The sequence below is a fragment of the Excalfactoria chinensis genome, chromosome 1 (genome assembly GCF_039878825.1).
Source record: "Excalfactoria chinensis isolate bCotChi1 chromosome 1, bCotChi1.hap2, whole genome shotgun sequence".
Lineage (NCBI taxonomy): Eukaryota > Metazoa > Chordata > Aves > Galliformes > Phasianidae > Excalfactoria > Excalfactoria chinensis.
The window spans coordinates 22,981,669-22,999,258 of NC_092825.1; the positions used below are offsets into that span (position 1 = coordinate 22,981,669).

At 39.2% G+C, this 17,590-nt stretch overlaps 1 protein-coding gene across 1 annotated transcript in view; it reads right to left on the reverse strand.

Annotated features, from left to right (window-relative positions):
- CFTR (CF transmembrane conductance regulator) overlaps nucleotides 1-17,590 on the reverse strand; it is an 81,458-nt gene that overhangs the window by 28,873 nt on the left and 34,995 nt on the right. The window contains exons 12-17 of the mRNA XM_072352739.1: nucleotides 11,343-11,437; nucleotides 8,637-8,723; nucleotides 7,091-7,823; nucleotides 5,597-5,725; nucleotides 2,095-2,132; nucleotides 428-681 (exon numbers count right to left, since the gene is read on the reverse strand). Coding sequence (XP_072208840.1) covers nucleotides 428-681; nucleotides 2,095-2,132; nucleotides 5,597-5,725; nucleotides 7,091-7,823; nucleotides 8,637-8,723; nucleotides 11,343-11,437 — 1,336 coding nt within the window. The remainder of the gene's footprint in view (nucleotides 1-427; nucleotides 682-2,094; nucleotides 2,133-5,596; nucleotides 5,726-7,090; nucleotides 7,824-8,636; nucleotides 8,724-11,342; nucleotides 11,438-17,590) is intronic.

A 17,590-nucleotide genomic window follows, 5' to 3' on the forward strand; every position in this document is an offset into this window, starting at 1 on the left:
GTTCACACCAAATGATGTTTTATGCCATTTTAGTAGGACTGCTCGTGAAATAAAGCACTATTTATCATCCATATCTGATTCCTTGTCACTCACCACATATCTTTAGACTATATCTTTTCTATTACAGTTTTAGACAAAGGCTATTCATTAGAACCTCTTCTGGTTTTATTGCCTCAAACTTCTAACAATGAATTTTCTCATTCTATGCCAACTTAGAAGGTGTTATTTCAGAATCAGAACTGACAACTGAAATATGTCATACTTAAAGTAAGTGCAACCATTAGGAGATTCACTTTGTGTAGCAAACTTTTATCCTTCAGCTTGACTGACAGTTTAAATGGAAAGCAGCAGTATCCTTTAGCAGAATAAAAACTGTTTAATTAAAATAAAGCCTGTACATAATTCTACCAGTCCCCATCCAAGTTACCTGCTTTCAAAGAGTTGAATGTTGACATAGGTGCATAAAGAACTGCATGCACCATCTTCTGATGAAGAGTTTTAGATACCGTTATCAGTGTATGCACAAGGGGCAAGCCTCTAAAAATTCCCATGGCAAGCAGGGTATCTGCAATTCCCACATAAATATAAATCATGTAGTAGGAGCTGGTGTTGGTGATGATCACTGGAGGGTTGTCACTGGTAGCGTTTTCTGGTTGTGTCGCATTTATTTCTGAAGCTTTACTGTATGACATAAATAAAAAATAAATGCATTATCAGAAATTGCAAGTTTAATTTCTCTGCTAAATAAATAGTACTGCAACGTTCATTTCTTTTAAAACTTAGTTAATGATTAGTTACATGGTTTAACCATCATTTATTATTATTATCCTATGAAATATCCTATCCTATATGAATTATCCTATACAACGAAATAAAATCATGGAATCGTATAATGGCTTGAGATGGAAGGGACCTCAAAGATCACCTACCTTCCACTCCCCCTCCATGAGCAGAGCTGCCAGTCACTAGAACAGACTGCCTGGAAACTCATCAATCCTGTCCTTGAACAGCTCCAGGGATGGTGCATCTACAGCTTCTTTGGGCAGCCTGTTCCAGTGCCTCACCACCCTCGGAATGAAGAATTTCTTTCTACCCCAAACCTCCCCTCTTTCAGCTTAAAGCCATTCCCTCTTGACCTGTCACTATCTATCTGCATAGAAAGTCAGTCCCCCTCCTGCTTATATGCTCCTTTCAAGTACTGGAAGATCACAGTGAGGTCTCCCCAGAGCCTTCTCTTCTCCAGGTTAAACAGTCCCAACTCCCTCAACCTTTCCTCATAGGAGAGGTGCTCAAGCCCCCTGATCATCTTTGTGGCACTCCTCTGGACACACTCCATCATATAAATCATGATCTGCCTCAAGTGCCAGCAAGACAAAGTTATTCTGTGTGCGTTCAGGGGCCAAGGCAATATATGCCATATTCTTCTCTTCACATCTCTTTGGAGATGCTCGTACCTATCAGCATTTGTAGTAATTTCCGAAGTATGTTGTTGTTGTGCAACAAAGTGTTTTTACAAAGATAAAATTTAATCCAGAACTACAGTGACCTAGGCTAAGGGGAGATAAAAATTAACAACTGTATTTCCTATGCTTGAACAAACGGGCTTAGTTCTACAGGACTAAAAGAAGAATCCATAGCAATAACCCAGGAAAAAGCATGTTCAGCATGCTTTAACCCTGATCTGCTGGACCCTGCAACATCTTGGAATGTTTCTAGCTGAGCAGAGGATACTACACAGAGCTTTACAGAAACTGTTTACTTCAAACATTCCTAAGCAAATGTCTCATCCTGCATCAATGAAAGACAACAGCAAACTGCAACATATTCCAAAGTAAGTCCACACATCTCTAGATTGAGCTGATTGAGGAAATGTTTTTGTCACTGCTATGCATTCAATAACAAGACACGAACCATACAAATGTTAGCACTTAGAGAAGAATCAGTGTAAGGTACCACCTCCATCTATGAATCATTTTATTGAACTTGAGCTAGTGCCTATCCATATGGGCTTCTGGCGGAATTTATTAATTATGTATAGCAACAATCAATGTGAAGGTTTCCTCAGTCCTTCAGTAAATAATCAGAACTACTTACTTTTGAAGAAATAATAACAGAACAAGAGAAGCAGCCACCTGTGATCAGAGAAAACAGTTAATTTTTTTGTCACATTATGATCTTCTTATCTACTTTTTGTGTTTGTTTGTGTTATAACTGTTTGGAGAGAGAGCATTGTAAATGTATGCAAACCAAACATGCCTGAAGCAAAACCCTGTCAGATCAGCTTCTCCTTCCACAGAAACCATTAAGTGCACCCCACTAGCAAAGCCACATTTAGACTTCTATTACAATCAGGCACTCGAGTTCTTAAATATTCTTTTATCATTTTTTTTACCATACTATTAACAAAGGCTGGTTAATGCACTCTGAATGACAAGGAATATTCTGTGTATGCTTTAACATAGTTTAAGTTTTAAAAGCTAATATTTATCGATGACTCTTAAAAAATAAAAATAAAAAATAAAAATAAAAAATCGTGTCTCTTTCCCAATACCTTCAAAGGCAGTAATTCACAACCTTTAACATTTTTGCTCTTGCATTACTGTTCTTGCCAGGTGACAGCTACCTTTGATATATCTATTCGTCTGATCTTGTTTGGCTGCTAGTTTTACATACTTCTCCACATAATCTATTTTAGCATGTTTTAAGATACAAAATTCAACTCTATTTATTGTGCCCAATGGAAGCTTTCTCTATAACAAATCTTGCTGTCTGTTCTCGGAGTCAGTGGAGAACTTCATGTACACCACTACTTTTCAGTCTGTCTCTTTTTCTGCTTATGATTTCTTGTCTATCTAAATGTATGTAGGCCACTATAAAATAATGCCTCCTATTTATTTCCATGGAAACTACAACAAATACAAAGAGCAGAATGACACCGTTTGATAGAGCAAAATATCAGCTACAAAACGCAGCTTTTCAATATAGTCACCACCACTAGCTATGCCTTTTCACCAGCAAGGAACAAGAGCTTGTAAAAATCTGCATGGTCATCCAGAATGTGGCCTGTCTTTGTTGCTGTCACTGCTGCTGAAATGCACCACCCACCATCTCATTGTGATAACATCCACTGTTTGATCTACCTAAGCATTCAGCAAGAGTCAGTGAATGCCAGTGGGTGCCATGTTTCTGCACAGAGGAATTCAGTGACGCACCTTTGCTCCATACACACTTCCATGTCAGACAGCATTTGTCAGACTGCCCCTCTGCTGCCATCTGTCATGTGGCAACAAAATGTAACATAATATTGGTGGAAAGGTTCATCCTCTATTGTCATACCACCAACATCTGTATCTAACGCTTTGGGCCAACATAATAAAATAGGGGGCATTACTTTTGGAGCAGCCCTGATTGTTTCTGGGATCCATTTTTATGGCATTGGTTCAGTAATATGCTATGATAACACCTCAGCACATAAAGTCTCCATCCTTGGGAACTATACATTTGCACAGGTCTTACATTAAATAACAAAAGAAGGGCCATGATAATTTAAATTAAGGATCAGGCTTCCTTCACATGAATATTTCTGTGTGTCTCAACAGAATTCTGTTCTGTTCTTGATTCCTCCTGAGAAAGGACCATTTCTTTCTTCTGGGAAGACAGTGATAGGTGGCATTGCAAGAGAATACTAAACTCTTCTAAATGCTTCCATACATAACTGCTCTTCCTCCAGTTCAGTAACTCTGGTCTCTGTGTCCTACAGATAGGAAATTTGTTATCTAGGAGATTTATTTTGAGCCACTCAAGCCAGCTACACACACACAAATGCACACTCCACAACTCTATAAAGAATGTACAACCGATGGCCTATTTATGGTGTTCTCTGTGAACCCACCTTGGGATCTGTAATATAAATCAATCCATTCTGAATCTAAAATAACATATCTAGCATTTTCACAATAGTCCCATCCAGTTCTGAAGGCTATTAAAATTCCACTTTCTATTTACTTGTCAGTACTCTACTCTCTCAGTTCAATATTTCAGTGTCTAGCACTAGACTTTCTTCATCACCTGAGGCCAGAAGGGCGAGCACAGTCCACATACTCAACAACTTGCGTGGTATTTCACCTCATACACAGAGTTTAATAGAGGCTATATAGTTTGTGCTGTATCTGAATATCTCCCAGCCCATTAACTTATCAATAAGATTTTATTTAAGCGATAGTTACACTGCAGAGTTTAACTTTGATGGATAGATATTCATTGCCATCAGATTTGTTCTAAGTTAGAAGATGAGGCTTTGGTATTATTTAAAAGTTTTTAGTCTAATTCAAAAAGCAAAAGCCTGTAATTGGTGCTAGAAATGTTCACTGTATATAGAGGCATTCACCTCAAGTTAAAATTTCCTTTTCTCCTACAAATCACATTTAACTTTGCTGTTGTGTGTTTATAATGGCATTTTCCACACTATGAAAATAGAACTTACATAAGAAGAACAGCTACACCTTAAAATGCTCAATCTTGTTATTGGAAGTGGTTTAAAAATGTAGGATCTCAAACAAGACCCAAGCTCCAAACACAAAGTCACTGGTTCCAGAACTAATTTAGTCATCCAGAATATAACATTACTGTAAATTCAGCATATTATCACTCATGTCCTTCTCCAGATTTGATGACACCATAAGAAGGTCGAATGTCAACCAAGAACTGTTAAATTGTTAATCCTTCACTGGCACTGGCACAATCAGCCAAAAAGTAATCCTGTATTCCTAGTGGATTCTTCTTTTGTGCTGAAAAATGTCAAGGGAAAATAGTGCTATATTTTGTAAGTTGGTATATCAATACATTCCCCATTAATCACAGCCTTTTCTCTGAAATTCAGTTCAAGCCATAGAAAAAACTCTCAATTTAGGATATTAATCGTAAAAGAGGATACTAGGAGTTTAAGTAGATAACATTAAAAGCCTTTCCTAATCTGAGAAAAGACAAAAAGCAGAAAACAGCCATTCTAGGTAAAATAGCCACATTTGCATGATCAGTCATATATGATCAGGCAGTTCTTCTGCACGTGTTCTGACAGTGTTTTCCACTGTACTTGGAAAAAAGAATTCTCTGCTCATTGCAGGAAAATCCCATCTTTAAATGCCAACAGAGGCATTCAGCTTTCTGCATTGTTACCCTTCCTTCTTTCACTGAGTAAAAAACTAATAACTCATTTTTAAAAGGAACCCTCCAGGACTGATATGTGTATATTCGTTGAATTCCCAAGGCTCTGTAAAGGTATCTTTTCACAGACAATGGGAATTCATTCACCTGTGAACAAGAGACAAGCTCAGGACACCAATTTATTTTCAACGCAGAAGGAAATAACAAAGATAATTGGAGTTGGTGGGTCTTCTTTTGCCATGTACTAATCATTATCTTCAGTGAGCAATGTTCTAAACAGTAGTCAAATACCATTTTAACAGCAGTTGCTGCTGGTCAATACATGCACCAACTCACATCTTGATGATTTATCCCTTTATACTTCTACCACAAACAACATAATTTGAAGAAACATTGTTTGAAGGAAAAGGACACTGGGAACAGATTTTCTTACCTCAAGTAAGAAGATAGTCACACATAAAATTAGTACAAAAATCAAGCTTTTGTGGGTGGTAATGTATCTGAAATAAGTATTCCATGTGGTAACAGTACCCATGCTTTCAGCATCATCAGTAAAGCATTCCTGACAAAGAATTGATAAGACCACAGTTACAATGACAATAGTACCTATTTGTGAGAATTTCTGACACACAAATGCTGTCATTCATTCTGCTAACTCACATGAAAGCTGTCATTCTTTCTTCTGACTCCAAATAATTGAACTGTAGCATTCACGCTACAGGCTGAGAGAGTTGGGGTTGCTTAGCTCAAAGAAGAGAAGTCTCCGGGGGGACCTTATAGTGGCATTCCAGTACCTAAAAGGGGACTACAGGCAAGATGGGGAGGGACACTTTATCATGGAATATAGTGACAGGACAAGGTGGATCAACTTTAAACTAAAAGAGGAAAGATTCAGATTAGACATAAGGAAGAAATTATTCACTGTAAGAGTGGAGAGGCTCTGGAATGGGTTGCCAGAGAAGCTGTGGATACCCTATCCCTGGAGATGTTCAAGGCTAAGTTGGATGGGGCCCTCTGCAACCTGGTCTAGTAGGAAGTGGGAGAACCCCGCATTCATGGATGGGGGTTGGAAATAAGCGATCTTTAAGTTCTGTCTACATGAACTAAATGATCATTAACTTTTCCAACTCAAGTCATTCAAATTGCCTGATAATGGCTGGTAAGGAAGAGACTGGGTGATCAAATTATCTTCGCTCCCAACAACACAGCTTAGGGATAATTTGAAATATTCAGAGAACACTGAAAGAAACAACAAAGATTTGTCCAGCACTTCTGAAAGTCAAGTAATAGTTAATCAAGAGCAATTTTCTTTCAATGTATATTGAAACATAGATTATTAATGTGCTGTTAAAGTGAGATCATAGATATTTTAAGGGATTTTTAATCTGCTCAGAACAATAAGGCAAAAGAAGAAATGGACAGTGCTTCAGCAAACTATGAGTTTCAACGTTTCTTCTAATTTTTTTCCACATAGTAAACTACTATAGAAAATTTTCCTATCCTGTGAAAAACAATTTTTGTTTTTTAAATTGGAGGTGGGGGAAACCTTGGAAAGAAAAGTATTTCATCACATAATATTGGTAATTATAAGAAAAAGAAAGGAATTTTTCTCCAGTTGCTGGCATAAAACTCAACCTTAATTGCATGATTTGCAGCACACGCATAAAAACAGAGTAAAATCCAGCTTACTTGTCTGTTTGTTATTTGTCCCAGAACATGAGCTAGGCTCTTGGACAGCAAGAAACATTTTTAAGAATTTCAAGATAGTACTCGAGTTTAAAAAAATATTCATAGATATCGAAAAAGAAGATACATCACAGGAAATATTGTATTAGAGATCATAGAGTCAGGTAGAAATGGGCATAGGAGTATAGTGCTCAAAATTATCACCATGTCAAAAAAAAAGGTCAAGTAAATCAACACGCACCTTCAAATCCTCTTCATTGATTTCATCAGTGATGTCCAAGATGCTGTCTCGAGACAAGCGCCTGGCGTAGATATCTATCTCGGAAGAAAGGTTTGTCTGAGGCACCACAGACATCTTCCGAAATGTTGTACTCCCCTTTTTGGAGACATGTGGGCCCTGGTTCACAGAGGCGCCTGTCATCAGACTTAACACAGATTGCCTCCTCCGAGATTGCAGCATATGGTCAGAGCTTAGCATGTTACTTCGAGGTAGACCCACATCTCCCTGTTCCAGGTCAGGTACCAGTGAGATCCTCCTTTCTGGTGAGTCAGTGTGGCCATCTTCCAATCCATTGACCTGTGTCCCGTTCTTCTGCATTATCGATAACTTCCTGCCTGCATTAAGTGGGTTAATAATTATGGAGTTCTTCCTTTTGTCATTAAAATCTGACGTTTGTTTAAAAGATTGCTTCTTTATTTCATTTCGTGATCCCATGCTTTCTCCTTCAAAGGAAAATCGTCGCAGAGTCTCAGTTATAATTGAATTTCTTCTCTCTGCACTGAATTGATCAAAAGAATCAAATCCCATCAGCTCTGAACTGAAGTCTGGCCTTTGGCCCTGAAGTTCAGAAAACGTTCCATAGAAATAGCAGCTTCCCTCATGTAAGATTAATATTTTGTCAGCAATCTTCAAATGTTCCAGTTTTGAAGTAACTAAGATCCTAGTTTTATTGGCCATCAACTTGCACACGCAGCTGTAAAAAATGAAGGAGTTAAAAATTAGATATTTTTTAATTTTCCTAATTAGATATTGCTTTCATCTCTTCCATTCTCAATCCATAACTGCCTCCTTCCAAGTATGAACAGTATTGGGTGCTCCCTCAAACTACAAGGAAGTGGTAAGGATGGAATGTTTGAAGGATGAGCATTTTTAGAGCAGAAGCCAAAGGAGGGGGGAAAATAAATCATTTTCAGATCAATCCAAAAAGAACAGTTTGACATGAAAATGAAATATTTCTTCTCATCTTACAGTTACTTAGATTTATTAGCTCCGTTTCAAAGCTTCAAATATTTGGTAAATGCAAATTTCATGGATGGCGGTACGTGCCCCAGATGTTTTGAGCCCCTCTAACAGGAGAAGTAAGGATTGGCCAACATTCTGCCCATCTCTTGTTCAGTGGGCACTTCCAGGTGACAACTCTTTCAGCAATTTCTTAAAAAATAAAACATTGTCGAAATTTCTACTGGCAAAGTAGATAAAATTTTTAAACTGAGAGCCCTTCTGGCACACAAATGCACCAGATATGAAGTGTTACACTCTGGGATTAATAGATTACATAAGGTTCAATTGGCCCGCTATACACAATGTGCCATCTTAATGCTAATGCAAAATGCTCGCTCACAAAAATTCTATAAAACAACATTTCCCAAAGGTATTATTTTAATCACTTCCGTGTTTTTGTACTATTCTTAAGTTCTGCACCAATTAGAGGGAGATTTCTGTTATTGCTTTTACATTAAGTCATTTGATGACAGTCTTAAGTACAGCATTTCAAAACATACAGTACCTCTCAAATATTTCTTTTTCTGTAAAAATGTCTAAATATCCAAAAGGAGAATCCATGAGATACAAATCAGCATCTTTGTACACTGCTCTGAACAGAGAAAATGGAAATGAAATTAGCTTTCACAACTCTTACAAATTCATAAATATAATTTCAAATGACTGCCTTTACATTTCTAACTCAAAAACTTTTCTACAGTATCAATACGGAGTTGGGTTCAACATTTAATCTGCTTATAAGACACTTTTCCATTAGGACTTTCCTTGCTGCAGACTACATTAAGTACTAAATAAATCTTTCATTGATTTCTGTAAAGAGGAATAAAAAAGGCTGCCTTTTACAGAGACTTCTCCACAGATCTTTTTAAAGCCCGAATCTAACAATCCCTCTGGGTGGACAATGAACATTTAAATTGGAATTTAGAATCTCCTGAATGTCTTCTGATGCCTGAGGTAATATTACATGTATGTAAGTAAGTGCCTGAAAAGACTCTAACGCAAGGCTTTAGTTTTAAAAGTAATCTGGGATAAATGGTGAGCCAGGACCAGTGTGTTAGCAAGCTACGAGCTTGCAAGCATTACCTTAAATAGGACTGTACAATATTTTGAGTTCAGGATATGAAATATTATTTGTGGCATTAGGCTCTTAAGCCACATATGTAGCATACATATGGATGTGGGTCAGTGATACCTAAACCTGTGGTTAAGAGGGGCTTTTTTGATCAATTTCAACAGAAGTTCAAAAAGACCCCTTGCCTTTCATCTGTCAGTTTGAAAATCACGATGTGACATGAATCAGGGTATAATTAGTAAAGATTTGGACCACCTCATCCCAGTGCTTTTCAAAAAGTACTTTTTAATCATGTTTTAAAATAATTATCTTAAACAATGTGAAAATATTAAACCACCAGGAGAAATATCCCTCAGTAACAGTACATTGTGTTAATAAACTGAGCGGCTTTATAAAAAATGTCTCTGTCACAATTGATTTCAATGGCCATACGTTATGATGAAGTGGCTGCACAATAACAAAAAGCTCATGCTGCTCTTGGCATTTTCATCAGTAAAACGTTTGCAGTTTGTTTGATGGAATAACAGCTGCATTCAGATTACGGCTGTAATTTGTATGGTGGACTTACTAACTGTATATGACTGACTTCAGGGTGCTGGGCCAGTGAGCTAACTCAAGGCCAGTGTACACAACCTGTTCCTTCCAGGGGCTTTTCTTTTGCCCTGTTGCAGCTGCAGCACTGATGGTGCTGTTAGAAAGCTAGAAATCAAGCAAGCTGCATCTGCTCCTCATGAAGGATCACTGATGACACTTACAGAAGGGATTCTGATTTAATATGACTGCACGGAGTACACCAGATAGGTGTACCAGCCCAAGCAAATAATGTCCAGGTTATCTGCAGCAAAGGAGAGTACGACTCAGGGCTGTAATCCTACATTTTCTTCTCTGGTGTCCACAGAACTTCATCTGCAACCCACAGACCTGCACACCTTGGTGCATGTTGAGTTTAGATTAGAGCACAATCAAAATTTAAAGCAGATAAACTATTGCCTTTGAACATGTAACTGTTTATAAAATAATTATTATACAGCTGGCAATAAAAACATCAATTCCATTTATGACACTCCAGTAAATGAGCTGCGATCATCTGAAAAGCAACAGACATGACTACTCAGTGAATCTGAGAAACATTTATTGTAAAGTCTGGATGAAAATCTAAGTGGGTTTTGGTTAGGGTTCTTTTTTCCCTTTTCTTTGGTGTTTTGCCCACTTCTCTCTTGTCTTTCTACATGAAACAGAAACATCCAGATCCCTTTTCCTCTCTTACAAATGCACTATATATAACCTCACCGAAAGCTTCCCTAGTTTAAGGAATCTATCTTTTAGCCTCAAACAGGCATGCACATCTTTTATGGGATACCACTGTGGATCACTGTGATGGGATTTCACTTCTACCAAGCATTTCTGAGCAAACCAGCACAACTCACGCTCAGCACAGAAACCAACAGGACTGCTTGCACGTTACAGCTGTCATTCCTGGATTTCTGATGATAGCTGAGCAATCCAGCTGAAACGTTCAGCTGATTTATATGAAAAACACACTATTCTTTAAAATTGCCTCCTAACTTTGGAAAGTCTGACAGACAGGACTAGGCCGATACCCACTGGTGCAAGCTAACCATAAGCTAACCACTTATTTTTTGTGTGATACAAAAATTGCTGAACTAGTGACAACACTTACTGAAACATGACAAGATTCATTTCAGTTTTGTTATCTATATGCAGAGAATATGTCATTTATTGGTATACAGACTGCTCTGTGTAAGTGTCACAGCAGACAAAGATCCCGGAATGCTACTTTATTTGTGTACTTATATGGCATGTGTTTCTTTGATACTCAGAGAACTACACATGAAGTTCTGAATCTCCCAGTGACATCTTGCATCAGGAGGAGAACACTCATCTACAGCTAAGCTATAGCATGCATCTGGCTGCATATTCTTAAAATTCAATGAATAGATGTGCAGATCTATGATAAATGAAATTGCAGAGCAAGTCTCAGATTTCTGATAGTAAAATGAAGCTCTTGCCTGGGGTATAGTTACATATTAGGACTTAATCCACATCTATTCATGTGCTTAGTCGTAACATTCCCTCTGTATGTAAAATATAGAAATAGTTATATAGCAAAATGCTCACCTCGCTAGTGAGATTCGTGCTCGCTGGCCTCCACTCAGCATGATTCCACCTTCCCCGAGCACTGTGTAATCTTTGTCTGGGAACTTCAAAATGTCCTGTCAATGAAGAGTTTTAACAATCTGATGCATACTTTCCATAGTCAAGAAACTCAGGCTACAGACCAAACGTTGGCACAGTATGCAGTACTGCACAGGGAGGATAGACAGAAGTTGTAAAAAAATAATAACAAAAAAGAGTCCCCCCCCCGGGATTATTTCTTCACCTGTTCACATAATCAGTGATTAAACAAAGCATCGTTCTACCTCAGAGAACAATCTCAAGCCGTAAGTCCTCAAGAACAAATATTTGAATTGCTGGATTACTATAAAAGCAAAGAATATACTTTCGTATGAAATCGATTCAAGATGTTAATTGTTAGAGTTTCCTCTACAGTAACAATGATAAATGCTCTCACTACTACGGGCGAGAAAAGCAAAAATCAATCTGAATTCTTCAGAGCCGAGAGAAGGCAGTTTCATAAAAAGAAGGCTTGGATAAAATTCCCAGAAGAGAATGACAGGAATGCAGGCTTGCAAACAGTTTAGGAACCACGCTCCACCACTTGGGATGTAAGTTACTATGTGCTAGAAATGAATGTTTTGCCAGTGAAGAAAGCAGGGAATACCACTTTGGTTATATGGGAGAGAGAAAGGGGCACCAGCAGAGATCCCTGTGCCTCACAGGCAGTGGTGGCCAGGAGACTTTTGAGTAGTTGCGTTTAGCATTTAGATCCCTGCAAACCACGATAATTCATGGAAGCATAGATGTGGAGAAGAGCTCATGTGCTTGAACACTGTCTAGCTTATCTAATTTTACAGTTGCTCTCATAAAAAATATTAACTCGTCCTGAAAGCCTTATCCAGACTATGTCCTTAAGCTATTTCAGTAACACTGACGTCACTGTGAGTCACAGAACAATAGAATTATAGAATCTGCTGAGTTGGAAGAGACCCACAAGGAACCTCAAGTCCAACTCCTGCCTCCACACGGGACCACCCAAAAATCAGACCCTATGTCTGAAAACACTGTCCAAACGCTCTTAAATTCAGTCAGCTTGTGGCCATGACCACTGCCCTGAGCAGACTGTTTCAGTGTATGACCACTCTCTGGTAAAGAACCTTTTCCTGATATCCAGCTGAACCTGCCCTGATGCAGCTCCACAATGTCCCCTGTGTCAGGGAATTTTGATCAGGGACACAGGCTGGGCTACCTCAGGTTCCCAGCCACTTGCTGGCAGTGCCCTGGGCAGACCGAGCTTCCAGCATGTAGGGCTGCAAGGCAGCCTTCCTGGCTCACAGCTGGATGCCCCAAGCCAGCCAGATGCTCCGTGCACCAGCAGTGTCCACCCAGCAGCACAGCATTGCTGCACAGCTGCTCCCACACACAGCATCTGCAGCAATTCAAGGCACTCAGAATCATTCAATCACCTGCACATGGCCACTCTATTTGTACGAGGGGCATGAGCATGTCCCAGATGGCCTACCAGTGCTGCTGGAAAAAGCTGTGCTCTTCCAGCACTTCCTGCTGAGGAACACCCCGTGTTAGGGTCAGAACCATGACTCAGACAAAGAAAGGCTTGCTACCTTTCCTTAGACAAAACACTAGAAGACAAATTTGAAGCATTTTTCATGGCATTACTATTTACAAAACCAAAAAGCAGGTGCCTGGCACCTTCCAGTGAAATAAATGAGCTTGAGTTATTCTGGAAACAATCTCAATCTTTGCCCAGTCAGACAGCAAAACTTCTGCTGCTAGAGCAGTGGCAGAGCGGATATGGAATTAAAAAGGTGGAGGAAAAAGATAAACTTTTCCCTTTGGCAGTGTCAGAAAACCTTTTATCTTGTCTGTCCCCAGCTAGCACAGCACTCCTGCTTCCAGCTGTGGTATCTGCGTAAGAATGATCGATTCCAGCTCTGCATATGCAATCTGCATCATTCCCCCACGTGAACAGAGAAGTGCTGGGATGTACAGTCGGGCTCAGAATCCAGGCTCTCGAGACTTCCAGGGCAATACAATGTAAGCTGAGCTGCTCTCTAGAAGTTAACATTTCGCATGAAGTCCAATAGAATACAACTGTGATCACCTCCACTGAGATTTTGACTGCTCATCATTCTGTTGGATGCCGCAAGCCCTGCAGGTTTTGCCGAACAAATAAATAAATAAAAATCTTGCCAGAGAAACGTTTCCTTCTTCCTCCCCTGTAAATTGCCCTGACCTCAGGAACAGAGTAACAATGCTGTTCAGCCCTGGATCAGTGACAGATTAAAGTCCAGCAGCTCAAAGACTAGAAATTGACTGCCTGATCCATCAGGAAATGGGAGATTCTCCCAACTCTTTAATTTGATAATAGCATTTACTTCCTGGCTCAGAGGATTCTGACCTTAAAATCAAGAGGCTTTTATGTATGGAAAAGCTATTGCAGGTGATTTCTAAATTATTCTGATGTTAACCAGTTACTTCCCACACAAACAAATCCCCGTTACTAACATGTGCAGGAAGAAGGATGCAAAAAGTAGTGCTAACATTTTTAAAGCAGGATTATCTGAATATAATAATTTTCCTGTAGGCCATGAAGTACTTCAAAAGGTGGTGTGAAATTCTAGCATAAAGTTGTTTCTGGCATTTAATTGAGGTGACCTGCTCAGGTCCCTTCTGATTTCACTTTGCACATAGGAGTCAAGTTATGCATCTGTACCTTGGACATTTACCCCATATCTTCACCCAGACATTGGGATTTGTGTTGTTGCATACCTAAATATCGAAGCTGATTTCAACTCTTTCATGTTTCTACTGCAGTCTGCAACGTTGTTGGTGCCATTGCTGATTCCTGATCTTCTTTCATATAAACCCCAAATGATTGCTGGACCTCCCCCTGTCATCGATGTAAAATCCTAGCCCTACTGAAATTAATTCCAGAACTCCCGTTGCTTTATGTAGTGGCTGGATTTCATCTAATATATTTCTTTGCAGGTGTGTCAACATGGAATTTTAATCAGACTCTTAATGAGTTCCCCTTCTGTTCTCTTCTACCTTTCACCTCAGGGTAATATATGGCATGGAACAGACAAAGAACTTTTCAGGCTGTAATTATAATAATTAAAAAATGGTTACTAATTTCTTTCAATGTCGTAAACAGAGTGAAGAAGTCCAATAGACACACAATGTTATTTGTTGGAACATGCATTACCTATTGTAAAAAAGTATGTTGGGCTGGCCCAAATACATCCTTGCTGTCATTTTATGCAGGAAGTGAAATTAAGCCAGGAACAAATCTAATGTAATGATGCTGAACGACACAAAACCCAGCATATTAATGAAGCATTTACTAGACTTTCTTTAGTATATACATAGGATGCTCCAAAATTCATGCCTTCTATTTTTTTCCATGGAAACTACAACAGATGCACAATAGCACTATTGGATAGAGCAAATTCTCAGCTATAGAACACTGTTTTTCAACATAGTCAACACCATTAGCTGTGCAATTTCACCAAAGGCTGCAAGCCACCCTCATAAAAATCTGTACCAGCAGAAGTGACCCACTCAATAATTTCACTATTGTAGTGACAGTCTCATTGCTAGTAAAAACATTGCCTACACAGTCTGTCTTCAATTGGCCCAAACAGATGGCAGTCAGAAGGAAATCTGGACTATGTGGTGGTTTTTGTAGGACAGTCCAGCCAAGACTGACAGTGTGCTCCACACTTTGAACTGGTTTGGGGCCTAGCATTATCTTGGGATAAGTCTTCTTCTCTGACTGTCTCTGGAAGTTCAAGCCTTCAGCTCAGTCAGCATCATGATGAAGTGGTCAGAGTAGATGATTTGTCTGGGTTCCAGGGAACCCAGAAGGATCACCCCTTTCCTATTCCAGAACTTCACCCGCTGAGGGCTGTGTCTTGAACTTTTTCTTCAATGGGGAACTCACATTTTGTCTCTCCACAAACTGTCATTTTGACTCCAGGTCATTATGGTAACAGCACATCTCATCACCCGTTACTGTGTGACCCAGGAATATGTCATCTTCAGCCTCATATTGATTCAGTAGGTCATAACAAACTTTCATGTGGTGTTAAACTTTCTGTTCCTGTGTGAGCATTCATAGGACACACATGACACAAAATCTGTGACATTCCAACATTGCCACCAATGCTTTGAAGCAGATATTTAGCTCTGTACACAGTTCCCTAGTCTTAGTCTTCTGATTTGTGCAGATGAGCTCATTTTGTGGTGTGACAGCTGTGCATGGTCATCTAGAACATGGCATGTCTTTCACATCACTGCCACCACTGCTGAAACACACCGCTCACCACCTCACTGTGCTCACATCTGCAGTCTGGTCTCCATAAACATTCAGCAAGAGTCAGTGGATGTCAATGGGTGACACTTTTTCTGCACGGAGGAATTCTGTGACACATCTCTGCTTCATCCGCACTTCCGCATCAGACACCATTTTGTCAGCCTGCCCCTCTGCTGCCATTAGTCATGGCAGCGACACATAATGATATATTGGTGGGAAAGTTCCATCTTTACTTCCATCCCACCAACCTCTGACATCATGGGTCAATGTAATAAAATAGGAGGCATTACTTTCAGAGAGGAACACTAACACTCTCTCCCTAACCCCTGTTCCCATAGACGGTAATTATTTTTGTGAGATCTTCTAATATTAGCTAACAAATCTCACACTGAAGGAGAAAGCATTCAATTTAATATTTGTTTGTAGTTTTATTTGTGTGTAAGTCATATTCACCTGCCTCAGCAATAAAGGTAATTAATAATGACTTTGGGATTTGTACAGAAGAATAATGCTGAGACAGGTTAAGGTAATAACTCTTTCCACAGTATATAATTAATATAGCCTTGTTTAAAAACAACAACAACAACAACAACAAAGGGGGTTGGAGGCAGAAACAGAACAGACTTTTTTCGCGTACAAATTCTTCGTTCTCAAAATCATTTGGTAGATTTATGTGTCTTCATGCTAAGAAAACACCGTTTTTAATGTGTAAAGTGTTTTATTTCTCCTCTGGCATTTTCTTCCCCTCTTCTTATTTTTTAACTAAGTACTGTCTTTCCTTAGTAGCTAAATGCTTGACAGATTCCAGAAATCTGTTTTAGGTATGGACTAAAGAGTGGGACTCATCCCACCTGCTATTGATAATGAAGACATCTAAGCTACCTGTTTTCTTTAAAAACTCAAGTGAAAACATGCAGGGAATTCAGTTACGCTATTTTAGTTGATTGCATTAGGATGAGAGGAACTTCACGTTTGCATACCTGTATCTGTCCCTATCTATGAAGGCAGCCTAGGTAACCTGTTTTCTCATGAACACCCACATTGCAAACATCTACATGATTAGGTAACCAAGCTTCCTCTTCATATCCTCTTGCAGAGAATTGATTACTATAAAGCACACAGTGCATGAGTTGAATCCTTATTGTTTCTCTCTTCCGCTTTCTAATGTGTCAGCAGCTCTTGTGAACAATGGGCACAAAACGGGGTGCAAAGCATTTCACACGCTGTCTGACTAAAAGCTGTCAAACTGCCTCACAGCTCCTACAGAGTTAGTTTAATTGTGCACCTGTAGTCAGCTTCAGATGTGATATTCATTGCAGACTGATAAGACAACTACAAAAAACCCAAACAGTCAGCACCAATAAAAGGGGCTGGGGAAGCACAGTGAGATGCTAGTAAGGATAGAAGGGCATCCTTGACATTGCCAGTCATGAAGAGGGAGATGCCATCCTTTCTGAAGAGATGCCAAACAAACAGGAGCACAAACAAGGGCTTGGCATATTAACTGTCTCTTTCTCTAATAATTTTTTTATGATCTAAGCTGAAAATGTATCGCATGCACACCCTGCGAAGACAGCTCAAAAAGGACAGAACGTGGCTACATGTTTTCTGTATGCTGTAATATGATTTGATTTTGTAAGGAAACGCTTTCTCTGTTTGCAAGCAGTGTTAAACATTACATTCACAAGCAGGTGGTGCCTGTCAAATCAGAACATGTGTTTACTTTAAAAGTGGCAGCTTCTTACAGGTAGTTTGCTATTACAGGTTTATGGCCTCTGAGGAAAGCACTGAAGGACAGAATGAAATAGCTAGGTGGAAAAATATCTCTTACCTTTCACGAAGGCAAAACCAGAAGTCACAGAATTATGATTTTAAAACAAATGAAGTATTGTCTCCCTTCAAACGAGATACA